Below are 26,865 nucleotides of genomic sequence, written 5' to 3'. Positions count from 1 at the left end.
CTCAGTCATTTTTATGCTATGGGAATCAGCCATCTATTATGTATGGATGCAAGTATGTATATTTTAATTTTGTTTTGATACTGCATGATAGTTGTAAATAAGTGTCACCATCATACAAGCAGTGTGTCTCCAATATTCTTTGAAAACATGTGAATAGGTACCTTACTTGGAAACTGGTGAAGGTTGGTGGCAGGAAGGACATTCAACCATAGAAATCTGCCTTAATAAACTGACCAACATGAAAAAGTGGATGCTAAAATGTGTAAATGAACAGTATTTAGTTTTAATCCTTTTTATATTACCAAAATGTTTCTTCATTACTCATGCACCCACCACTTTGCCAAGGAGTCTTATCTTCTAAGTTACTTAATGACCTCACTAGTGCTGGTACCATGAAAAGCACTCAGTACATTTTGTAAAATGATTGGCATTAGGAAAGGCATCCAGCTGCAGAAACCATACTAAAAGTAGACAATTAGAGCTCAATGCAGTCCTCTGGCCCATCGAATCCTGTTGAACAATTCAACCTATGTCAGCATAGAATGCAGACATTAAATCATGATGATAATACTATGGCTCAATATTTTTGTATGCAAATCAAATGTTTATACTTTATCCAAATTCTGAAAATTGTTAGCTAAAAAGATAGTTTAATCTAATTCCAGCTTATCTCTAAGCTTAATAGTGCATATATACCAAATCATTTAAAGTACTGTTGTCCAACTTTGGTGCCATAACTATTGAACACATATTCACATTTTCAAATATAAACATACAACCATTCTATTCTTTGCCAAGTGAAATTAAGTCAGTCTTCCAAACTTAACCCTTCGTACTGTTACCAACAGACCAAGGCTTACCTCGTACCCTTAACTTCTAATAGTATATGTTAGGTATTTTTAGATGTGGTAGAGCCCATCCCTTTCTAGCTCTGATCACAACCAAGTTCATCTAGAAAAAAGTAATTGACAGCAGAATAGGACTGGTATTTTTATCAAGCCCAAAAGAAAGGCAAAGTTGACTCTGGCACTATTTGAACTCAGACTACTAGAACAAATGCAGTGAGGTAATCTATCAATTTGCCTTAATAATGTTATGCTAAAACTGATTACATTAACCAAATGATAGGCCTTGTTTTCTATTTTAACTGAAATGTAAAAATTCAATTGACTTTAGTAGCAGTGTACTTAGTGCAATTAAATTATAATTTATAGGTGTGACTGTGTGGGTAAAATGTTTGCTTCACAACCATATGGTTTAGGTTCAGTTCCATTGTGCAGTACTTTAAACAAGTGTCTTCTGTCTTGGGGACAATCAAAGTCTTGCAAGTGAATTTGGTAGACAGAAACTGAAAAGAAGGCCACTGTATGTACATATGTGCAGGTTTGTCACTTTGCCATGACAGAGTGATTGTTGTAGACAAGTGTCACCATCATACAGGTGGTGTCATTCATTTCCAATAGTCTATATAAAATGTCTGTCCATGGTGAAATATCTACTTTGCTTGGAAACAAAGAAGGGTTGGTGACAAGGGTAACAGGCAATAGAAAACTGCTTCAATAAACTGTTTGATCCATGCAAGTATGAAAAGTGGGCATGAGAATGATGATGTCACCTTAAACTGTTACTGAAAAATTTATACCCCATAGCAGTTTTATCTAAAAGTCAGTAACTTTAGCATCTAAATACTTTGAAATTGTTGACCTGTAGAAATTACCATCACCAATAGTTTTCAGACACTTTCTAAATACATACATTTACTTTATCTTCATTGATTATAAAAATTATATGTAAAGGACTGAATGAGATTCAAATGTGAATTAATTTGAAGAGAGTTTCTTCACTCCATTTCATTCAAGAATGAAAAACCTATCCATAGCTTATAAAGACATATTTAGAGTGGCAGATAAGATCAGTCAGTGTGTTGGCTATGGGATTTTACAGATGGAGATTAATATATTGCAGGGATGGAGTTGTTAAATCTCTACAATGGTTGTTGAAGAATCTCTCTTTACTGCAGTGTTTAACAAAGACAAAAAGCTTACACAGTCTTTACAGCACTGTCATTATAATTATCGCAATTTGTTTTCATGGTGTAAAATGATCGTCTTTTAAATCAAGTATCTTTGTATTTACTGCAATCAAGTGATTTCATATGTAAATGAGAACTAACTACCAAGATCCAAGACAAGGTATGTAGAACAGTTAGGAACAACAATTATACAGTTTTTTTTTTTACTTAATTGGAAAATAATTAGCTCGAGAAATTTGACTTCTTGAAGAAAACCAAAGTCTTGTGAGTGGATTTGGTAGGCGGAAACTGAAAGAAGCCCGCCGTATATGTGTGTGTGTGTGTGTGTGTGTGTGTGTGTGTGTGTGTATGCTTGTGTGTCTGTGTTTGTCCCTCCCAACATTGCTTGACAACCGACGGTCGTGTGTTTACGTCCCTGTAACTTAGCGGTTTGGCAAAACAGACCGATAGAATAAGTACTAGGCTTCCAAAGAATAAGTCTTGGGTCGATTTGCTCGACTAAAGGTGGTGCTCCAGCATGGCCGCAGTCAAATGACAAGTAAAAGAATAGAAATAAAATAGAATATATATATGTGGCTGTGTGGTAAGTAACTTCTTACCAATCACATGGTTCCAGGTTCAGTCCCACTGTGTGGTACCTTGGGTACGTGTCTTCTACTATATAGCCTTGGCCGACCAAAGCCTTGCGGTGGATTTGGTAGGCGGAAACCGAAAGAAGCTAGTCGTGTGTGTATGTGTATCCACTATTGCTTGTCAACTGATGCTGGTGTGTTTACATCCCTGTAACTTAGTGGTTCAGCGAAGATCCCAATAGAATAAGTACTAGGCTTACAAAGAACAAGTCCTGGGATCGATTTGCTCGACTAAAAGTGGTGCTCCAGCATGGCCACAGTGAAATGACTGAAACAAGAATATATATAAAAACCACAGAAGTTCTAACGACAATTTTATAGGGAAACTTCTCTTCATAGATGTTCACCAAAAGGAAGTTCAAAAATGTGTTAGGGATGTGTGTGAAAGAGGTTTAAAACATGAAACAGGTATTTCTCAATTTAAAATCATATTTGAACATGATACCATGAGGATTAAAAACCAATAACTTTATGATTGAATAACAATTATTTCAAAGAAACATTACTTGTTGTTTCAATTGCTTGATATTATTTGCAGTTCATATTTCTCGTAGCAACAGTATATTACTCAGGTTCTAAAGGCCACCACACACAGGAGAGGAATAACTAGAAATATAACATGCGGTTTTCACAGGCAAAGCCTTGTTAAAATGTTTGCTTTGCAGGCACATGGTTCAGAGTTTGATTCTGCTGTGCAGCACCTTGGGCTAATGTCTTCTACTCTAGCCTCTAGATGACCAATATTTTGTTCAGTGGAATTAGGAAGATGGAAACAGTGCAGAAGACTCATGTATATTATATAGCATTTGTCTCATTTAATGTCTGCTCTCCATGCAAGAACAAAGACAGTCTGATGAGTTGGGGGATGTATCTTGATGCAATGCTTGATTTGGCATGATATCTCCAACTGGATACCCTTCCTAGCCTCCTAAAGAGTACACAGCATGGCTTTACAGTGTACTGGGTACTTTACTCTATGGTAGTAGCTTGAGTGATGTCACCTTGCATGACTAAAGGGCCTAAAGAGGCCTCTACAACGGAGAGTAGCAGAAAGAGAGAGTGTAATGATTTTAGGTGAAGACATGAAAACAGGTAAAGCATGACCAGAACAGACGTATGTGTGCGGGTGTGTAAACAAGCATCTGGTCTCAAGAGGCCATGGATCGGTGCCTGGAGAATTTGCGTCAGACTTGTATGCAGCGACTGCATTTGAAGCTCTCTGCTGGTGCTACTGACTTCTCCAGTTTCTCTTCCCCTCATTCCATCCCCTTGCATATCTCCAGTATGTGTGTGTTCCCTTTTTGTGTTAACCAGTGTAAACCCAGTATTGTGTCAAAATGAACAACTTAGCAATTCAATAGAATAAGTACCAGATTGAAGTTTAGTACTGACAACAATATTACTGACTAAAACCATTGAAGGAACTGCACCAGAATGGCTTTGGCACAATGGCTAAAAGCAAAAGAAAATTGAAGACTTTACTATTCCACTGAGCATGCTATTGGTTACTTAGAGTTAATAGACATTCGTAGCATTACCATATTTCAAAGTTTAACATTTCAAAATAAAGCTCAATTTTTGTTTCAATTAACGTTGGAATATTCTGAATGTCTCCAAAGTAATGTCAACTGCTTGAATGGTTAACTTTCCCCAACAAGCAATAAACTGACCCACTTTAAATATGGTGTGATATCTTGGCACAATAATTTCTTTCTAAATATTCAATATAGGCTGATTTATGAAAAAGACAGAAGCTATGTTGTTACTTGCTTAAGGTTAACATGGAGTCAAGCGAAATGGGGGTGGGTGGCAGGTAGTAAAGTGAGAGACATTTAATGAATTAAAGTTTTGTGAGGATTACAGTAACTTTTCCTGCTTAATCTTTCAGGGTATCAAAAGTGTTATTCTCTAAACAGCTGAAAGAAACCAGTTAAATACGAACCATTGGAACTTTGAGAGGTTGGCAAGCATGTGATTTGAAGGTTTGGCTGCTAATTCCTGCGACTTATGCAGAGAGGGTGTCTGTATCTCGTTAACTCAAAGGCAATAAAGGATTGTTTGAAATAGTTCAAAGCCAGACATTTAAGAAGTTGACAACCCCAGGCGAGACCACAACACAGGTACATAGATATGTCCAATATCCACTTGTAATACAAAAAAATTGCATTTTGTCTTTTAATTAACCCTTTAGATAAAGTTTTATTGAAATTAATTTTTGGCACTGTCATGGTATTAGCTGTCAGAAATGCAAGTAGAAAAATCCAAACAAGGAATGTTACTGCTGGTTTGAGTTGAAATCTGTTTCATTGGCTACTGACTGGCCGGAGCTATCTGTCTGTCTCTGTCTCTCTCTCGTAGAATTTAAACAAATGAAGTTCAGTTTAAACTTTATAAATAAATATATTTTTGCATTATTCATTATTGTTTTTAAAAACAAATCACATACACCAATCAGCACCGCCAATGACCACCACCACGCGTAATCCAAAGTTGGAATTAATCACCGCGATATTGCCATCGCCACCGCTACAACAGAAAATAGTATTAATTGGCTTAAGAGACATGGACTTTTAAATACCCCCAAAATATGCCCCTCGTGTGGAGCTAGCATGATGGAAGTAGCCAAAAAGTTTTTTTTTTCTAATTTGATAAATTCTACGGAAACAAACGAAGGTGGACGAGTGATAGAGAGATAGACAGACAGACAGACAGATAGATAGATAGCTCCGGCCAGTCAGTAGCCAAAGAAACAGATTTCAACTCAAACCAGCAGTAACATTCCTTGTTTAGATTTTTCTACTTTCGCTTCTGACAGCTAATACCATGACAGTGCCTAATTTTTTTTAACACGATTCTTTAGAAAGAATTGTTTTCTTGTAAGTCCGACAACAGTAATTAGTTCCAAATTGTTTTGAAAGAGAGGTGGAGAAGCGTGTCGTTTGAAGAATTCACCAGGACCCCCAAATACATCATGCCACCAACTTTCAGAATGGCAGCCTAGTATTGTAACCATTCCATAGTTCCTTAAAACCAAATGTATACAGGCATATCTATACATACACAATATACTTAGCAATTCTTCATTATATTATCTTCTATTTAGAGTGAAAGCAATTTGACTAGCTCTAGTATTATGAAGGAAACAAAAGTAAACTTTTTCTTTTATATGGTTAACTTGCAATGAACTTTAGGATACAAAATAAAATATCACTGATTATTATTCACTTCATATTTGAAGTTTCTACAACAACTTCACTAAGGTTTCATTCATTGATAAATGCAATAACAGTTTTTACTAAACACTTTAAGAGATCGCAATATAAGGCAAATAAATGGTAATATAACGTTACATTAATTACACCTGATATATAAACTTTTAAAGACTTTAGTTAAACAAAACATGAGTAACAACGATAGTAATAAGAATAATTCTTGTGTATTTCCTGAAGATGTTGAGATGGAATAATCATTGTTTAGGTGACAATGGCAGATACTGAAAAGTCCAAACATTGAAGCCGGGGAATGAAGTTAAAAAGTTTTTTTCCAATCAAGGATTAATTAAAAAGGAAAGATTTTTATAAAGAAATTCTAAAATTATTGCGACGAGAGGGTGGAAATGATAACACAGGATACTGTAAAATAAAATCTACGTCAAAACCAAATGACGTTTGATGATCGATAGAAATCGATAGCTCACTCAACCAAAAAAGAAACTTTCATAAACTAATCATTCAATGACATCCAGTAAGAAATGGCATGGTGAGACATTGGTTAATTTGCAAAAATTTCGTGAAAGTACATTTTAATTCAAAGAGTTTCACTTTGTAATGTGCTTCGTTGTTTTAGCTGTAACGAAATAAGATAAGATTGTTTGTATGACGAAAGATCTATTATAAACATTGGCTGAAAAAACCGGATACGAATGGAGTTATACTTACAAGAGAAAACTCATTGTTCATCCAGAAAGAAGCATACAGAGTGAAAAAATAAGATCTTTCCAATTAAAAAATGGTCAGTTTAATTAAAGCCCGATGTAGATGTTTACGATAACAGCCGATGACAAAGACTATTCCATGAAACGCGGTAACAGGCAATATGGCTACGTTCTACTAACAGAAGCATTAAAAAAAAACTTTTTAAAAAAATTGAATAAGTTTATTTAATCATAGAAATAATTTTCTGTTAATAAAAATAATTAATTTCTAAGGAATTAAAAATGTTATTAATATAAATGTATAAAAAGAATTTTGACTTGAGATTATTTCCCATGAGCCTTTAGTATATAACGAAACGAAAATTTTTCTCCGCCATCTTTAGCAGGTCAACTAAAAGGTAAGTCGCAGGTTTGGAGGCGGAAGAAACTGTTTTGGTGTTTGTATGTATGATTATATAGTACAGTTTTAGTTGTTTAATTTATAAAGAGTGAAGAGGAATATTAATTACGATTTAGCTCTAAATTTAAGTTATTATCTTAAGGAAAATGTAGTTTTATCTTGTATCACGTATCGGCTGCACGTGCCATCTTTTGTCTTGCCGGACAAGGAACAAAAAAAAAAAATTCCGCTTCTTCTTTGTTTTAATTTTTACGTTATTTATCTTAAATTTGTTCGCATATTTTTATGTGCATTTTGTTAGTCGATATTTTATTGTAAGATATTCTGTTTCTATCGTTAAGTGATATCACAACATAATTCTCCTTGAAATATCGAATGAAGTCCGTCTGGGCGGGAAAAACTGTTTCAGCCATTGACTCGTCTCTAACAAATGTTTCGTAACAATTCCTCTCCCTCAGAAAACACTCAACAGCTTTCGTTTTTAATGTCTAAATATATGTACTAATGAACATTTTTTATTTGCGAAAATATTATTTCTATTTAATTTGTTTCTGAGTGGTATTTTGAACTGAAAGTACAAAAGAGTTAAAAGAAGAGAAAGGTTATCAACTCCATATTGAGAAAATACTTCACTTTTACACGTTTCTTGTTCAACCAACATAGCTTTCAATTTGAAACCATTTAGCATTAAAAAAATTGGCACCATCATGCTATTTGCCTTCAAACGAATACCTTAAATATTTATTCCCGTATATTATTTTATTAGTTTGAAAATTATTGAATGTATATTGTTTTTGTTAAAAAATACCGGTGAGGCTTTATATTTGCCCCCCCCCCCCATCATGGCGAGCGGCAGCTTTCAACAAAGCCCACATTCAATTGTTTTCTTTTTTACTTCTATTTGTATTAAAAAAAAATCTACGTAGTTTATTCTTGTGTTGACTATTATATTTTAGTAAAAGCTTCGTTATACAAAGTAACTCATAGTTGTCCTCATTTCACTATTCTTTTGTTAAGTCAGGCGTCCTCCTCTGATACTTATCGCAATGTCGTAAGAGGAGGAAATACAAAGGATTGGTTTATGTGTGTGTGTGTATATATATATATATATATATATATATATATATATATATATATATATATATATATATATATATATATATACATACACATACATACATATACACTCAAAGCATTAGACATTTCTTTTTACTAGAACGCTCTACTTCACTTTATATTTTTATTTCTTTTCTTATATATCGGCATTTCAGAAAACTTTCTTTTTTCGTAACTTGATTTTAATTCAAATTAGGGCAACTATTTATATTTTTTGCTTCCGTGTAATAACGTAACTAAAGCGTGTTCATACTTGTATTTTTTTTTTCATGTTGTAACTTGTAATTTAACTTGATTTTATTAATTGCTCCAGTTAATCACTTAGTACAAATATTTATTTCTAGGGAGCTGAGCAAGGTCTTTTGAAGTCACTTTCCAGATTTCTCGTAAATTTGCTGTCACCATGCAACAGTCGCAAGATCAACATAATGACGACGAGGGATGTGTTGTGCGACTCCGTGGTCTTCCATGGGCTGCCACAGCCTCAGATGTTCTCAAGTTCTTTGAAGGTTTGGACTGAAATTTTTTAGTATTACATCCGTTTTTCGTTTTAGAGGCAGTGGTTTATATAGAGAAGGAAAACACATCAAAATAAAATGTAATAACTGCCATTTCTATACTCGGCAGCTTTTTCAAATCTTGCCGAGCTCAGCTTTTCCTTTCATCCCTTCGGGATCGATAAAAGAGTACTAAAGTACTGGAGTTGATGTAAATGACTTAATCTTTTCCACTCAAAATAGCTGGCTTTGAACCATGTAACGGACCGGCGTCCAGTTCAGAGCTAATGTTGCGAACTCGGTCATGGAAACCGGCTAACCGGTTTTATGAGTCCTTGAACTCAAGAAAGAAAAAAAAATTCTACATTGTTGTGACTCCAGTGTCGGACGTTTACATGATAAATTTATATACCTATTTCATTTAAAGGAGTAATTTACCTAATGAACGGTTTTGATGGATTCGTTTAAAGCAAGGGTTCTCAATCATTTTTTATCTATGGATCCCTTTGATTACTATTTTATTCTGGTGGACCCGCAGACATTCGATGATTAAAACCTAGTCGTGTAGAAGGGTCTTTCAAAATTCATATCTTTTCCTCACATTAACTTGTGGAGGTTGAAACCTAGCCGTTTCTTGCATACATCTATCTACAGCAAAATTTTTTCTGGGGCCCTTAGTTGAGAACCACTGGTTTAGAGCAACAAAAAAAAAATCTTAGGGTAAACATAAAAGCTAGAGGTGGTGCATGTTTAATGATCTTTCCCACAAGGGTTAAATTAAATTTTTACTGTTACATTGATCTTTAGCAGTGAAAAATTTTTGATGGTCAGGTTTGTTGGAAACTATCAAAACTGTAAAGGGAGATTCGTGTAGTAGTAAAAATGTACTTTTTTTTTTTTTTTTGTGAGATTTGCTGAATATCTTAAATGGTGTGAATCTATTTGGATCTGCCTTCCATTTCCAACAGGCTGCCGAGTTTATGGTGAGGAAATGGGAGTTCACTTCACTTACTCAAGAGAGGGTCGACCTAGTGGTGAGGCTTTTGTGGAGTTTGTCAGCAACGAGGACAAGGAACTGGCATTGAAAAAGAATAATGCTCATATGGGTCAGAGATACATTGAAGGTAAGGAATGAAAAATTTGGGAAATGTGAAAATTAAGGCACAATTTCGAAAATAATTGGAATGTATAAAAAAAAAATGGTTTACTTGAAATACTGAAGTGGAAATGAAATATTTACTTCAGGAAGGGAAATGTTAATATCCAGTTTATTCATGAGTCACATGGAATTTGATGCAAATTTTAACTGGTTGCCAACCCTCACCTATTTCCAGGCAAGGTAATATTCCTCCATGGACACATGTTTTCACAATTTTGGGAACGAAATACTTCCAATTGCGACAGCAGTTTAAAGGTGTTTGTCATTGTAGGTGTATCTCTAAGATAGCAATTTCTCTTAATGTGATCTTACATATGGATGTATTTGTGTTTACTAATCTGAAGTTGTTTTAGTTTTCACTTTTTATGCTTGTTTTTCAAGGCAGATTTCTATGGTTGAATGCCCTTGTTTGCTAACCATCTGCTGCCAAGCAAGATATTTCCCTGTGGTCAGACATGTTCTTTTGCAGAATATTGTAAACTAGTGACACTTGTTTACAACTACTCAAGGCTTCCATCACCCTGGGGCTACAGTAGGCATTTGCCAAAGTGTCATGCAATGGGATGAACCTCAAACCGTTTGGTTGAGAAGCAGACTTAACTCAATGTTTAATTAGAATCATTGACAAAATACTGGACATCCTGTTTGTAGCATCACCATAGTAAAACATTTCGTTTATTTAGTATTTCTAGAAAACCATGTCTTTTTTACATTCATATCTTTGAAATTGATCTATTATTCACATTTACTGTAAATTCTTGTGGAGATTTAGGAATGGGGAAAGTAAGGATTTTGGTTTCTAACGACATTGCTTTCAATCTAACCGTTTGTAGTCTTCAGATCTAAGAAAAGCGAGATGGATTGGGTTATCAAGCGAGCTGGATCCAGTCAGGTGACTGGTCAAAGTGATGCTGTGGTAAGGATGAGAGGATTGCCATTTGGATGTTCAAAAGAAGAGATTGCTCAATTTTTCACAGGTAAGATTTTTTCTTTACAACTGAATAGTTTTTTTTTTATGGACTTTTTAGTTGTAATCAGTATCTGACTGACTACAAATAACTGCATTATCAGTGTAAGAAATTATTGCAGGAGCTTGGTCTCTACCTTTGCTTTATAATTTCTATAAAGATATGTGGTCAAGTTTGTAGTCTAAATAGTGTATATAGTTAGATGTTATATATTTACCTGTATATATTGTTCCCCTTAATTATCGTTTTTCAGATGCTGGTAGTAAGTTTCCCTGTCCCTTTTTTATTTTTTTGAGATTGTGTAGGTTGTTGATTATATGTACTTAATTACAGAGCTGTAATATTTTAATAGGGAAAAATTTGTATACTTTGCTATTTTCTAAATTAACCATTTTAGATATTGAATTGTTAATCTTGTTTGTACATTGCCATGTATTTGTATTGTAAATGTTCTGCTGATGTAATTTTGTAATTTAAATTTTGATTGTATAAAAATTATAAGGCTCTTGAGTTGTATTTTTTTTTTTATTTGTTTCAAGTTAGTCCTTTCTTCCTGTTTTGTTAGCTTATTGGAATGATATATAGAAAATGTTTTTAAATGAAATAGCTTGTTAAATACTGTAAATATATATATATTTATATCTTGTTTATTAATGTTAAATTGCTAATTTATTAGTTATGAAGAATAATAATGTTGATCGAATTTTAAAGGTTGGGCTTGTATTTAAAAAAAAACCCACCTTATTATAATGTTTGTATTTTGAATATTTAACTTTTTTGTATGCACTTTGATATTTTTATCTTAATTTAAATTGGTTTTTAATATTTTTTGCATGATAAGTTTCACTTGTTGCTTCATTATGTGTCTTTCTGATTGGGACGGGTGTGTAGGGCTGGAGATTGTCCCCAATGGGATTATGCTACCTGAGGACCGACAGGGGCGCAGCACGGGGGAGGCCTATGTACAGTATGCATCACCAGAAATAGCCAAAAAAGCATTGGATAAACACATGGCAAGACTGGGGCACAGGTGGGAGGACGGATGGGCCTGTTGGGGCTTATCTATTGTTGGTTTGTGTGCTGAGTTTGAATGACTGGATTAATTTTTTTAATTTTTAATAATTTATATTGGGATAAATTTGCACACTGGAAAAATGCTTTTCTTTCAAATATTTTTTCATATAAAATTTTCGTTGAATAAATTGATTCTTTTCATTCTCAAAGTAAAATCTGGTTGGCTTAAAACATTGTGCCTCTCTTATAATTCTATGAAAAGCATTTTTCTGTGTTTTGATTTTGTTTTTTCTTTCTATAAAGTTCTGTAATTGTTTTTGTATTATCATCATTGTAGATTAAATTTTAAATGAATTATACTGGAGTTAAGAAGGGTTGTTTTAAGATTAAAAAAAAAAAATTGTAATTTTATATGTAAAAGCTCATTCAGCCTATATTTAGTGAGTGGCCTGGATCCATTCTTTAGTTATTTTTGCCCAAGGTTAAGATAGGCTTTTTTGAAAAATTCACTTAATGGGCAATTTGAATTGGATAAAATTCATCTGGACTAGTATATTTTCTGTTAGCTAAATTTATGGCCTGTTTGAGTATTAGTGAATACTGGCAATTTTCTAATGGATACATTTAATACATACATGAAATCTTTATAAAATGAAACTGAGACTGGTTCCTCCTTAGCTTGCAGGAGTATTTCTGAATTTCTATTTTTTGGTAACAGATTTCAAATTATAGTTTGTCATTTGTGCATGTATTTTCGTTTGAAACTAGATGTTCTTTATATGGGTTTTTGATTTGATCAAGCTTGAAGGTAGTATTATTTGGTTGGTGGGGATCTTCGGATGTTATTCCTCAAGTAATTGTGTAACTTCTTTGGGAAAGAAGGAAGACAAAAAAAAATCCTGAATGTTATGAATTCTCAAGCTTGATCATTCAAATGTCCCTAGTGTTAAGGGTTTTGGCTGAATGAGCTACTTAGTATTACAGTAGCAACATAACCTGGCTAAATCTAGTGACTAGTGTGTAGATGATGTGTGAATGGGTTTTTTCAGTTTTCTTTATTTTTCCCCCCTTTATTTAATACACAGGATACTGAAATATAAATAACTTAAACTTGTAATGCATTATCTTTGACGTAAATTTCAGTATCCTGTGTATAAATGGGGATGTTTTCTATTCATGTTTTTAAGCATTGTGCCAGTGTTAATATTGTTCCTCTCTTATTTTAGATATATTGAAATATTCCCTAGTACATTGCAAGAGGCTTACGCAAATGTTGGACCACCACGACAACGTAATCTAGGATTCATGGCTGGTAACAGACCTGGTCCTTATGATAGAAATGATCGTTTTGGAGGCAGTATGAATGCCATGGGTGGTGGTGGCTTTGCTGCTGGTGGTTATGGTCGAGGAAGAGGTGGCAGAAATGTCAAAGGTGGGTGTTTCATGTTTTAATGAACATAAGTCTTGATTCCTTTATGTAAACTTAGACCACTTTAATTTATGGTTGTATTTGTTTTTGTAGGATTCTTTGAAGATGACTATGATGAGTATGGAGGTGGTTATGGTGGTGGCATGGGTTTTGGTGGTCTCAACAGAAGAGGAAATCTTCGTCCTCAAACCAGAGGTCGATTACAAGGTGGATCTTTTGCAAGACCAAAAGGTGCAACACCTGGCAGTATGTATGTCAGCAAATCTGGACATTCTGTACACATGAGAGGTCTACCATTCCAAGCTATTGAACAGGATATTAGAGATGTAAGTATATTTTCAAATTGGTCTTGTTTTACATGCATGTTGTGTGTGCATGCCATAATAAACTTTTGTCTGATTTGCAGTTCTTCAGACCTTTGGATCCAATCAGGATGGAATTTGAATATAGAAATAACAGGCCAACTGGAGAAGCAGATGTTGACTTCAGTTCCCATCAGGATGCTGTATCTTCCATGGAAAGACACAAAAATTACATTCGTAAGCTTAATTCCTTATCTCACAATACTTATGTCTGTATTTGTTTCATGTTTTGATTCATTTTCTTTCTTTCTTTAGAGGATCGTTACATAGAGCTCTTCTTGAACTCTACTCCTGATGGCCGTGGTGATGGTGGTGGTGTTGGTGGTGGCTATGGTGACGGCCCCATGGGCAGTGGCCGCTTTGGAGGAATTGGAGGTGGAATGGGTGGTGGAGGAATGGGAGGTGGTGGCGGAATGAATAATTATGGTGGTAGTAAGTATTAATTTCTTTTTTTATATATATATATATATAGAAAAAAATCCTTTATAACATTATTTAAAATTTTCTGCTTGATATTTCAAATGCTATTTCTTTTCTTTTTCAGATTTCATGTCTGACTTCAACAGTGGTGGTGGCATGGGGGGTGGAATGGGAGGTGGCATGGGTGGTGGCATGGGAGCTGCAATGAACAATTATGGGGGTGAGTTTTGGGTTTGATCTGGTTTGTCAACAACCTCTTGCTCTACATGAAGCTTGACAATGGAGAATTTATGAACATGACAACATTGCGGAGTAGATTCTAAGCCTAAAATCAATTTTACATCAATGCATCATCATTTGAAGAAAGCATTTTTTGAATAAGACTTTCAAATAAGTGAATTCATGGTAAAGTTATGTTTCAGATTCTATAGCAAATTTCATAATCATTAAATTCATAGACGAGGAGGAAACTAAGGATTTTACCATGGATCTTAAATGCAGTTTTCTTTTTAATGCATTAAGAATCATCCATCCAGTTGGGGGTAGCTTTTGGCATTAGGTGGTAGTGTTGCTAAATATTGTGCAACTTAAAAAAAAAAATAAAAAGCAAACTTTTTTGATGATACTGTATGCCACTGGCTCTGCTTTAAAACAATTCACACCTCAAGTATTTCATCACCACCATTCTATGAACAATTGTTTTTCCTAATTGCTAGATAATATCACTTTAGAAATTTCAATGTAACATCTTTTATGTATAAAGGCTTTTACTATTGAATGAGTTTTGTGTTATTAACTGGAGTTTGAAATGTATATTTGAATGTTGACTAAACTCTTGGCAGACATGAGCATTGCATGTAATATGGGTTTTGTATCTAGCTAAATGTTGGGACAAGAATGGTTGACTAAGGAGTTAGCTATGTATTTGGTCTCAAGGTACTTATACTCAACAGCAGAAGTCTATTGTAAGTCATCCAATATGAATAGGAAAGAGTTGGATCATATATTGAGCTTAGGTGGATGGTAATTTCTTTGAAATTGCAGATTTTTATGCAGCAGCTTGGATGATACATCTTTTTATTGCTAAGAAAATGGAATTTTTCTAGCTGTACAAGTTTACTACATGCATATAAAGTTGGTAGTTTTGTGAATTCATATTGCCTTAACCAGGTGACAAATTTTGAATGTCTATAATGCAAAAAATGCAGAACATCTGAAGCATGTAACAAATAGATGACTTTGATCTTCTGATAGGGAAGGTCTTCAAAATATAAAGAACTTTGGCACTGAAAGATTTCTAACAGTTACAGAAGGACTTAGAGACACTTTGGAGAAAAGATTTAACAGGGAAAACTAATTGCAATATGATTGAACAATCTTATTTTGTTTATAGATATATCAGGTGCGAACAAGGTTGTACCAACAGTTAGGCTGAAATTGCTTTTGATGAAATAAAACATTTGTACATATACTACAGATGAAGTCTTTTCACCGTACACAAAAGCAATTATAGGGTTTTTATAACTTGGAAAATTACCAGGGCAAAAGCTTCATCCTATGCTAGGTATCTCTACGGATAGCAATTGTATGTCCTGTGATGAATGAAGATCCAGAAGTTAAAATTTCAATTAATGGTTTAAACAAAGTATGAAATCATAAGTTGCAGATCTCGTCCTAAAGAAAGTGTATCCAGATGACTGCACCCAGTAATTGAAATGTGATCCTTTACTTATATAAACATTAGATTAGAAATGAATTCAGTCTTTCCTTGTTTGTAAAAAGTTTTTATTTAAACAAATCAACATATTTCAACTTAAAGTTATTTACAAAGTAAATGCAGGAACATATGCAGTTGTTAGTGATGTTTTTAGGACTGTAAGGTGAAATAAGATAAACTTAATGTAAAAGTTTTAGCTGAAAAACAAAATTAGCATTAAATGTTGTAAAGTGTAAAAAGACTAATCAAACATGCTTGTAGTTTGATAAATTGCACATTTGATCATTGCGTTTATCAATTTTACGAAACCTGTGTCTTTTGGTTTCTCTAACCCTCGCATTACTCGTTGCTTCATAACGTGCACAAATTCTTTGTTGCTGAGTTGACCATCATCTGCAATTTAAAAAAAAGATTTGTCTAGAGTGGCATTTAAAATATGGACATAATGCATCATTTGAATTTAAACTGGCTAAAACATTCCAACCTCACACCTACGGATGCCATTATAAAAAATAACAAAAAGTCACTGAAATTTTTAAGCTGAGTCATCTTATTCTAATTAAATCTATGTGAATATTACATTTGGCAAAGTAATCTGAATTCTAAAGAGTTAGTGACATGGTACCCAAACAAAACTTACTGTTTTCATCAAATATAGTGAAAACCAAATCCACAAGATGATCTGTTAGTTGGACATTAGCCACTGTCTTGGCAACATGTTTCAAGGTTTCTGAAAAAAGAATGTAATTAGATTTATTCATTAATACATAACAAAAATGAGTGATAATAGTTCTTGGTTACTTTGTGGCAGTAAAGTAACTTATGCACATGTGCTGTAACTATTAGGCTTTGGTAAAAATTTTAGGGGTGGGACTTTTTTTTCTTTTTAAGGGAATTAAGTTATATTGTCCCAAACTCTAACAAAACTTCAGACCCCCCTCCCCCCCTCCATGTGGGGTTGGTTTCTGAAGTGGCAACATATTCATTAAATTGCTATGGATTTTTTTTAACACTAAAATCCTGGAATTATAAGGATTTCAGAGTAGGTTTAAACTTGTTTGAAAAATTGTTGTGCAATCGGATATCCTTGTGATATTTTAAATTTTAGCCAAACAGTGAACTTGTAGGCAGGTCAAAGCCCAGAGATGCTAGCTAGGCTTTGATTTTGAAACTATACACACAATGGCTTTACTGATTATTTAATCTCAAAATCTCTTGCAGCCAGAATTACTAGTTAGTCAGACAAGATGTTTAACAATATTTCATTTGTCTTTCAGGGTTAATGAAGTATCAGTTACACACTGGAGTTGATTACATCAACTAAGCCCCTCCCCCCATGGTATTATACCTTAAATATTGTACTTGTGTCAATCAGTTCTGGTCTTTCAAAGATTTAGGTGCATGCATGGCCACAAGTTTTAGGGTTCAGTCTTGTCACATGGTACACTAGGCCATTGTGTTCTATTACAGCCTTGGGAGAGGAAAAAACTGAAAGAAGTCTGCCATATGTAATTGTAAACAGTGTCCTTTATTCCTAATCCTATGAAAATTTGATTAGTAGTATTACATTGCTTGGAAATGGGTGAGGGTTGGCAACAAAGAAGGGTATTAAGCTGTAGAAAATCTGCTTCAATGAATTTCATCTGATCCATGTAAGATTCTAATTATAATTGTAGAAATCCCAGATAGCATATTATGGAGAATATTTTTTAAGTATCTAAGCTCATTGTTTTACTTAAACTGCACAGGATTAAGTATTTTCATATAAACCTTACCTTAATATCGCTGCTCCAGTATATAAAATGTTATCCCCATTCCCCTACACTTATTTCTCATGCTAGACTTATTCACAATAAAAAGTTGCAACTTCTGGAGCTTAATTTTGTTATATATTTTTATCAAAATATGCCTTTGTTTCAGATTCTGAGATGAACAAAGAATTTAGTTAAGTTGGTGTTTGATTGAAACTTAAATTTATGCATAAGTTTTTATGGAAGGTTTTAATTCAGATTACTTTAAAATAAAATGGGGAGTTTGTATCATAACAACCTGGTAACTGAAGTCAGTATATGAAAAGGGGTAATGAAACAAAAACTTACCTTTGTCAATTGAAACACCGGCAAGGTGATAGAAGCTTAGAGCTGTATCAACATCATTGATGCTTTTCAGAAACTTCCAAAAATCAATGTATTCATTTAAGGTAATACCCTGAAATGATCCAAATGATTATTTTTAATTTAAACAGCAATTTTGAGCGGAGGATGGTTTAGTACATACCATTGATTGCAGTGCTTGAATAGTACTTGCATTCCCAACCTTCATTGGCAGGGTTTGAACTCTAAATATAAGGGACCAAATGAAATATTGCAGAACATTGACAATTTTGGCAACTCAACACCTTTAATGATCCAAATATTAATAGCTGTGAGTAAATGTGATCTACTTTGAGAAAATGCCAAGGTGTGTATATGTAGGAATATATATGCAGGAATGGCAAAGAAGTTCACTTAGCAACTACATGGTTTTGGGCTCAGTTCCCCTGTGTGGTACCTTAGGCAAGTGTTGTGTACTATAGTCCTTGGCCAACCAAAGCCTTGTGAGTAGATTTAGTAGATGGAAACTGAAAGATGCCTCTCATGTGCACACATGTTTATGTTTCCTTGTCTTGACAGTTGCAAATGAGTGTCACTTCTCCAAATAGTCTCGTTCATTTCTAATATTCTGTGAACAAGTCTGATCTTGGAAGCAAGTGAAGGTTGCTAACAAAGAGGAGCATGTAACCATGGCAAATCTGCCTTAATGAATTCCAACTCATGCGTGCATGGTAAAGTAAATATTAAAACAATGATGATTTACCTTGGAGTGGTCTTTATAACTTTTCTTGACTCGTTTTAACATTCGAACCTTCTTGTTATCAGGAAGCCCAGCATAAGCTAACAAAATGGCACCAAATTCTTTTTCTTTAATTGTAGCATTGGGTCCTGGTTCAGTAACAAACCGTTCAAACTGTGGGAATATAATAAACTGTTTACTTAGGCAACAAAATAATGTATATCCTCATTTTCTAAATAACAAAAACAATCAGCATTAGATAAAAGATTAGTGTTCATCAGAATTCAAGCCTAGTGTCCCTTAGAGCAAGGCAAGTAACTAAATCCTGTCATTTCTAGAATGGATGTGTTGCTTCTTCACCATATCTTTGGCTTGGTCCCATTGTGCAGCACCTTGGGCAAGTGTCTTTTACAAGCTCAGGTAATCAAAGCCTTGAGTGGGTTTCGCAAATAAAAACTGAAAAAAGCCCATTGTTTCATATATATATATATATGTGTTTGTGTGCACCCTTGTCTGGATATCACATGACAGTGGCCAAGTGATGTTACTTGGAAACAGATGAAGGTTAGCAACACGAAAGGCATCTGCCCCAACAAATTCTAGCCAATCCTTGTGAACATGGAAAAGTGGATGTTAAACGACAATGAACAGAATAATGTAAATTCTCATTTTCTAATAAACAAAGACAATTAGCACAGGCTGAAAGGACAAAGTGCTGCTAATAATTCAAAATTTACTCTGACATGCCTAGTGTCCCTTAGAGCCAGGCAAATAACTAAGTCTTCTGTGAGTTTCTAGAATGAATGTCTCAGTTGTTAATCATTAAACAACAGATTTTGTGATAAATTGCTCAGTTACCAGTGACATTGTGGTTATTAGCCACCATCCGCCATCAAATCATCATTTGCTAGCTTTATGCCTTTGAAGTTAAGTGCAATATGGGATTCATTATGCAGGTTAGCAACAGGAAAAGCATTTGAATATTTAAACAGTGCCCCAATAATCATGTCATCTATGCTAGCATAAAAAAGTGGATGTAAAAACGAACAAATACAACTTTCTGTAGCCCAGGGTGAAGCTCAGAACTTCATGATTGCAAATATAAATGTTTTAAGCTATTTAGAGTTACATTTTTGTGCTCAATGATTTAAAAGTAGCCATTCCTTCCCCATGTCATCAAGGAAAGCTGGATTTCAATAATACCTCAATTTGCAAGATTTCTCGCTGTAGCTGTAGCTGGAAGTCAAGGAAGTTTTCAACAGTTAACTTCTTCTTAGCATCTGGACCAAAGAAGAAGGTCGACAAAGCAGAGCTGACCCCTTTGTTGACATTCCCGGTTGTTGATCTGTCCCTGTGTCGCATCCCCATACTAGTTTGATTCATTACGATTTGCTGAACCTGGAAAGAGAAGAGAAGATAGACAGAGAAGGACTACATGTGGTATGAGATATGCAAACCACCACATCAAGAGATTGAACAGCAGAGAAGACAAAAGACACTGATGCAGTTCGACTAAATGAGATGTGCCATAGTAGGTGCAGGCATGGCTGTGTGATTAGAAGTTTGCTTCACAATCATGTGGATTCGGGATCAGTTCCTGTGTGTGGTGCCTTTGGAAAGTGTCTTTTACTATAACCGTGAACCAACCATTTGCCTTGGAGGAAATTTGGTAGATGGGAACAACTGCAGATAATCCTTTGCATATCATCTTCCATTCCATGCTGGCATGAGTTGGATGGTTTGACAGAATCCAATCAGTTGCAGGACTGCTTTGGAATGGTTTCTAATGTTAGGTGCCCTTCCTAATGCCAACCACTGTACAGATTGTACTGGGTGCTATTTTTGTGACATTGGCACTCTTGAGGTTGCTGAGTAATTTGCAAGAGAAAGAAAAAGAGCCCTCAACTGAGTGAGGTTGCAGAAGAGAGGCAAGTGGCTTTATGTCAGGCAGTGAAAGGTTAAAGTATGATAAAGAGACATGCTTATTATCACTTTAGTGAACTGATGATGATGTTTACATTATGACTGGTTGCTCTGCACTTTCAAGTCCTTAAACAATAAAAAAAAATCTTTGCATGAAAACAGGTAACGGTTGCAACAGGAAGAGCATCCAAACATGAAATTCCTCCTAAATATACATAGATGTTCCAACATTAAAAAACAGACACTGCAGGAACCAATTTAAATGACAACAAAACCATATAAAACCTGTGGTATGTCTGAGTAGTTAAGATGTTTATTCACATGTACGTTGCTTTGGGTTCAATCCCACTGTACAGCACTTTGGCCATGTACTTAAAGATTAAAGGATGAAATTTGGTAGACAGAAGCTGCACAGAAATCTGTTACAGGGACTGTTTTCTAACTGTAGATGGATGAAAAATAGGGTGATGATGGAAAGTGTGAGGTTTGTGAGAGAGATGGTCAATGATAGAAATAGATAGGGATATAGTGGAAGAAGTCAAGCAATATAGCACCAAGATGAGGCAAAATATAGATGTGACAATGTCACCTAAAGTGAAATGTTATAAAAGGAATGTTAACAAAAATAAATAAACAGATAAAGATTTAAAATTAAAAAAGGAAAACCTTTTCAAATTCTTCAGCATCAACGTTACCATCACCGTTTAAATCAAACATTTGGAAAGCAATTTCAAAATTTCGTTGAGGTGCTGAAAAGATATAAGAAATTTTTGATTCAGGATGTGTGTGTGTGTGTATAAAATATTAAATTACTAACTAAAGGGTTGCAAATTCATGTCCCTCTATATGATATTTTGGAATTATTTTTCTCACTCAAAATATAGAACATACACTGATCAACAAGCTACAACTTTTCCTAGTTTCTTCTATGCCACTACAACAGTCTATGTAGCTGTATACCACTCTAGCTAACAAGAGGATAAAAGAATCATTAATGAAAATTCGTGAGCAACATTTTAACACCGCAGGGCTTATTAAAGTAATTCATAATATTGGGAATCTTTTGGAAATTTTGATTTGGCAGTGTTTTCATGATAACACACTTCAATAGTCTAACACAACCAGTATGTTAGACGAGTGTTTGTTGTAATGTTAACATTACAGTTGTTATTTGTTATAGATGAAATGTTTTAACTCTGTTTTATCAAAGACACGTATTGAGTGGAAATTATTATGAGAGAAAGTGTATTAATCAGGATAAATAAAGTTACTGAGTCAAAATAGACCAAAGAGTGTGTACAGTGGGTAACAAATATAAAACATAGCAATTATATATGTACAGGAGTTAAGTAGAATTTCTGGTTGTAGCTATTGAGCATATGTTAAAGGATGAGATCAAAGGTGATTTTATTACAGATCAAGGCAAATATAAATAAATAAATAATAGATTATCAAAACTTATCTTGTGTATAGACACATGAGGTTTGTCTTGGAAGTGGGCATAACTTTTCCATTAATAGCAATAGGTTGTTCAACTTGCACATACTGGTAGAGTAACTTTTCTTCCTGTTCGTCTTCCTTGCATGCTAATAATGTGAACATAAGCTATACGCTGTCAAGTTCTTGATGAAGGAGGGGTACAGGTTGTTTGGCAGATGTAGAAGGCAATGTGCACAGTTTGAAGACAATCTATGCATTGGGAAACCCTCAACTGTGATTGTCAGCAAGTGTTCAAACTGATTGGTGTGGCAGATGAGTCACAATCTGTTCACTGGCCACAATAGAAGACTCTGGGTATCAAAAGGTATATGCAAACTGGGTAACTTGGCAGATGGCATTCAATTCGAAGAAGAAAAAGGTGGGAGTCTGTTCTGAACTGCTAGGATTGTCTAAAGCCAATAAGGATAGGTTTTTGTTTTCTGACCTGGTAAGAATGAAAAATGGCTATATCTTCATGATCAAGAAATAAAGGCTCAGTCTAGGGAATGGCATTCCACCTTTTCTCCAAAGCTGAAGTTCAGGAGATAGTAATCAGCTTAGAAAATCATGGAGACTGTTTGCTGGAATGACAAGGGCATTGTTCTCTTTCATTTTTGTGGAATATAGCTGTATTGTGAGCAGTAAGTGATACATCAATAAACTAAGAGAGGTCATTCAGAGGAAGAGACAGAACAAGTATCTGAAAACGATCCCCATTTGTGTGAGAGCACACAACTTTGGCCACAGACTAGGCAATGGACAGTGGCCTGGATCTGGTGTCCTCCAACTTCTACCTGTTTGATCCATTGAAAGATAGTCTTTAGGGACAATGATTTTATGACAGAAATAAAAAAATAATAAAAGCTCAAACAAACAACCAGACTATGAATGAAAAAAAAAAGATTATGATATAAAATATGAAGTGAAGAAAATGGATCGAGTTACTTGATAGTACAGTCAGCAACAGGATGTAATCAGAGAAGGAGATTAGTCCACTTTGTCCAAGTTTATAAAATATACTGTGTTCACCAAGTTCTAGTTCCGGATAATCCTCATGCTATAATAATAATAAAAACAAAATAATTGAATTTAATTCAGCTCTAGTAATACAACATTTGCAAAAACATAAACTATTATCACTTAATAAATAAAACATTTTATAAAAACATTTTTTTCCTCATTAATTAATTTATTTATTTGACTTCCTCTCATTCAGATTTAAATTATCGATCCAGTAACATTATTGAATTATAAAATAGAATTTATAAAGGGATTATAGTAAAGAGATTACACAAGTTTTGATAGAAAGATCATATGTTTAAAAATATTGAGGTAAAATAGATTTGAAGAACAGCTTTCAGTTTACAGAAGTCAATTTTTAATTCAAACTAAATATCGTAAATGAAAATTATGTTAATTTTTAAAAGATATGACAGCAACAAAGCTCTAAAGATTTCAGAATAATAAGAAATATATTATAATAAATAATAATGGTTTCAATTTTTGGCACATGGCCAGTAATTTTAAAGGTTGTTTACATCAAGCTCAGTACTCAACTAGTATTTTATGACCTTAGTGGAATTTGAACTTAGAATGTTAAGAACCAGAAGAAAAGCTACTAAGCATTTTATCCAATGTGCTAACAATTCTGACAGCTCACTGTCTTTAATGATTTCAAATTATAGTACAAAGCCAACAATTTTAGGAGAATGGGGATTACCCCAGTGTTCAACTGGTACTTATTTTATCAACCCAGAAAGGATGAAAGGCAAAGTTGACCTTGGTGAAATTTGAACTGAACATATAGATTGTGCCAACTTGCTACTTTAATAATAATAATACACAATTAGAACAGCATGGTATGTAAAAAAAAAAAACACAGACTGACTTTATATGTCTTTTTCGGGTTCAAAATAAGACAAAAATAATGAAAATTGAAAAATACATGGAAATTCAAAAATTCACAACTGGTCTGTTCGGCATTCTTTCCTTGATATACTGTTGAAATAATCTTCAATAAACAAAGTTAATCTGTGTTTTATTACATACTGCACTCTTCTAATTGCGTATTTACCTTCATGAAGATTTACAATAGTCTTCATAAATTAATAATGATAAAGGAACACTGCCTGAAATTTTGGGGAGAGAGGTTATTTGCTTACATCAACCTCAGTACTTAACTGGTACTTTATTTTATGAAAGGCAAGCTTGATCCCAGTAGCATTTGAAATAAGAACATAATGACATGCTAACAATTTTGCCAGTCTACTGCCTTAATAATAATTATGATATTATATACTACATTTCATTAATACCAAAATACATTTAACAATGAATTATATTAGAATGAAATCAAGATAAAGAATAGATTTACAATTCCTACTTTATCTAGAAAATTTAGAATTATCTCTACTGAAACAAGTGTGACTGGCTTTGAATAGTTAAAGAACAATGAATGACTAAGGTTGTCAGTATATATGACATTGACAGTTGGTAATACCAACATACTTTCCTGAGTTCACCTTAAATAAGGTAAAAAAGAGTGGAATATTGCTGTTTTATTTTGTTTGTTCATTTAATAATCCCTCAGTTGTAAATCCTGGCATATTATTTCCACTTACTTTATATACACTCAATATTATTCCAACAGAAAAGCATAAGAAAAGAACAGAAATTAAGTTCAGTATTTTAGTGATTAGTAATAATTATTATTTGAAAGGTACTTTGGTTTAATTTAGTATTGTAATGAAGGGCAATTGTTTTTTATTGGAAGAATATTGGAATAAGTGCTTCTATATGAAGTAAGAGTTCCTTGAAAAGTTCTATAACATCTAAAGTGTCTTTGCCTCTAAACTTTCCTTGTCTTTGTAACACCAAGACTTTACAGCATTTTTAGTTTAGAGGTAGTGTATGTATGTGTGTATGCATGTATATCATCAATATTTAATGTCTTCCATGCTGACATTTGTTCCTGTCCCTCCACCATACTCTAACCTCTCAATATCTGGCATAAAGTCACCTCCCTCAGTTGAGTCTTGTCTTGCTAGTTTCCTGGGGCTGGTGTTACACATACACACAAAAGCACCCAGTACACTTTGGAAAGTAGTTGGCATTAGGAAGAGCATCCAGTCATGAAAACCATGTCAAAGCAGACAGTAGAGCTTGGCATAGCTCTCTTACTCGTCAGTTCCTGTTGAACTGTCCAACCCATGTCAGCATGGAAAACAGATGTGAGATGATGATATATTTGAAGCAATCTTGAAATCATGCATGAAGACAGGTAAAATGGTGAGTGGATAAAAGTGAAGAGAGATGTGACAGAGAGAAAGATTAATCATGTGAAGAAATTTTAGTTGGGGTGGAGGTCTGGTCTGACAAATGTGTTCTGTGAATGTAACTTTTTTTTTTTAAATTGCAAAGCTAAACACACAAAATTTCAAGGAATTCACACTTGTTTTCTCAGCCAAACAAACAGACATATTTTGCTCACAAAGGATTACCTGTTCAGATAAGAAAAATACATTAAATATTATCAAATTATATGGGTGATGTACAAAGAATTTTTTCAAAGAGTAATGCACTATGATATATGTCAGGAATAATTAGATCACACCTGGTGATTGCGTGTGATTAAGAGTACTTAACAAATGTTACAATGGTGCTTCACCTTCTAATCAAAAGTGAATGTAATACTTAAGGGTACAGAATTATTATGGAAATGACTGAAATACCTGTTTTAAATTGAAGAATCTGGACAAAAACTCTCTTCACAAACACACATATACATACAACTATTTGCCCAAAGAAAGATAAACATATGTCTATACACAAATACATACATGTATACAGGCGATACACACACACACACATATACTGTCTTGCACATATATTCCAACATTATTCCTGTTACTACCATCATAATATATAATTTATGGGTAAATATATTTGCAACATTTTATGTTTTAATTAGTGAACAACAGTGAAAATATCAACAGTTATAATTAATGTAAAACTTACTTAAATAGGTGCTGTTGCTGTTAATTATAGTTTACTAGTTTTAATTAAAACGATATTGTTTAATGAAAACCTGAATCTTCTGTAACCTGAATCTTGATATTAAAAAACATCATTTTCCAACAAAATTTAGAAAAATTATTATGAATCACTCAGAAAAATACAACAAAAATTATGAACACGTTTTTAAAAAATATATAAATGACACACTGAAATTAAGAATATATATATATATATATATATGAAATATTGTTTTATTGTTTGTTAAAACTCACAGTGCTAATAGTTGAATTGGAAAGAGAAAAGTAGAATTAATTATACAAAAAAAATGTATTTTACGGGTCTTAATGAACAATGTAATTAAGTGTCACTCCAATGGTTTAAAAGTTATAAGCTGCTGACAAGAAAAAAAAAATTAAAGAATTTTTTTATTGTAAAAATCACTTTGTTTTCTGTGGGTAACAACATGCAATCAAATGAAATAATACCTCGAGCCCTTCCACAAGTTCTGCAGATACATCCTAAACACAAAAGAAAATTTCACATTATGGAAAATACTAGTATTTTCAATATTGTTATTCCCACTCGCCTAACAAACATTAAAAGAAAACTGTTTACATTTAGGCTACAGCTGTACTTTTTCCTTTTTTTGTTGTTGTTGCTGTTAACCCTTTTGATACCAACCTGCCTGAAACCACCCCTGGTTCTATGACAATCCTTCCTATTTAAAATTATCCAAATTAAAACACTCCACCAAACTTTCAGGTTAATTAATGTTTCAAATACTAGCTTAACCAACCTTTTGAAACCAACCTGCCCAAAACAGCTTCTGGTTCTATGATAAAAACTTCCTGTTTTGAAGTGATCTAAATTAAACCTATCAAATTTCAATTTATGTTCCAAACCCCAGACAAAGTCAAATTCTTCACTATGGTAA

General features: G+C 33.8%; 3 protein-coding genes across 8 annotated transcripts in view; 1 reads left to right on the top strand and 2 right to left on the bottom strand.

The window, feature by feature from the left end:
* LOC106869691 (MOB kinase activator 1B) overlaps nucleotides 1–6,778 on the bottom strand; it is a 73,611-nt gene extending 66,833 nt beyond the window's left edge. For 2 of the 3 annotated variants that reach the window (XM_014915523.3, XM_089347077.1), the window contains exon 1: nucleotides 6,603–6,775. Coding sequence is in view for 1 of the 3 variants with exons in the window: in XM_014915528.3 (XP_014771014.1) it covers nucleotides 6,603–6,616 (14 nt within the window). In the remaining 2 variants the exon portion in view is untranslated. Of the gene's footprint in view, nucleotides 1–6,602 lie in introns of all 3 variants that reach the window. The other variant, XM_014915528.3, reaches the window with a different exon arrangement.
* A 192-nt stretch (nucleotides 6,779–6,970) lies between these two features.
* Nucleotides 6,971–14,741, top strand: LOC106869689 (heterogeneous nuclear ribonucleoprotein F). Of its 2 annotated transcripts, none has more exons than XM_089347074.1 (10): nucleotides 6,971–6,996; nucleotides 8,459–8,623; nucleotides 9,580–9,735; nucleotides 10,604–10,747; nucleotides 11,630–11,768; nucleotides 12,979–13,184; nucleotides 13,275–13,507; nucleotides 13,588–13,720; nucleotides 13,799–13,975; nucleotides 14,088–14,741. In XM_089347074.1, exons 2-10 carry the CDS (start codon nucleotides 8,518–8,520, stop codon nucleotides 14,198–14,200), a joined length of 1,407 nt encoding a protein of 468 aa, XP_089203200.1. In that variant the 5' UTR covers nucleotides 6,971–6,996; nucleotides 8,459–8,517; the 3' UTR covers nucleotides 14,201–14,741. The 2 variants fall into 2 exon arrangements, with proteins under 2 accessions (XP_089203200.1, XP_089203201.1); XM_089347075.1 differs by having other exon boundaries at nucleotides 6,974–7,039.
* Nucleotides 14,742–15,731: 990 nt separating this feature from the next.
* LOC106869687 (calcium uptake protein 1, mitochondrial) overlaps nucleotides 15,732–26,865 on the bottom strand; it is a 50,920-nt gene continuing 39,786 nt past the window's right edge. For 2 of the 3 annotated variants that reach the window (XM_014915517.3, XM_014915519.3), the window contains 7 exons: nucleotides 22,860–22,971; nucleotides 21,102–21,184; nucleotides 19,716–19,910; nucleotides 18,537–18,686; nucleotides 17,780–17,888; nucleotides 16,321–16,410; nucleotides 15,732–16,073 (listed from right to left, as the gene is read on the bottom strand). In XM_014915517.3, coding sequence (XP_014771003.1) covers nucleotides 15,922–16,073; nucleotides 16,321–16,410; nucleotides 17,780–17,888; nucleotides 18,537–18,686; nucleotides 19,716–19,910; nucleotides 21,102–21,184; nucleotides 22,860–22,971 — 891 coding nt within the window. In that variant the 3' untranslated portion in view covers nucleotides 15,732–15,921. Of the gene's footprint in view, nucleotides 16,074–16,320; nucleotides 16,411–17,779; nucleotides 17,889–18,536; nucleotides 18,687–19,715; nucleotides 19,911–21,101; nucleotides 21,185–22,859; nucleotides 22,972–26,416; nucleotides 26,450–26,865 lie in introns of all 3 variants that reach the window. The other variant, XM_052978375.2, reaches the window with a different exon arrangement.

Source organism: Octopus bimaculoides, chromosome 2, assembly GCF_046866305.1.
Source record: "Octopus bimaculoides isolate indiv1 chromosome 2, ASM4686630v1, whole genome shotgun sequence".
Lineage (NCBI taxonomy): Eukaryota > Metazoa > Mollusca > Cephalopoda > Octopoda > Octopodidae > Octopus > Octopus bimaculoides.
Note: the sequence above shows the minus strand (reverse complement) of the source record. Positions and strands in the feature narration are given on the sequence as shown.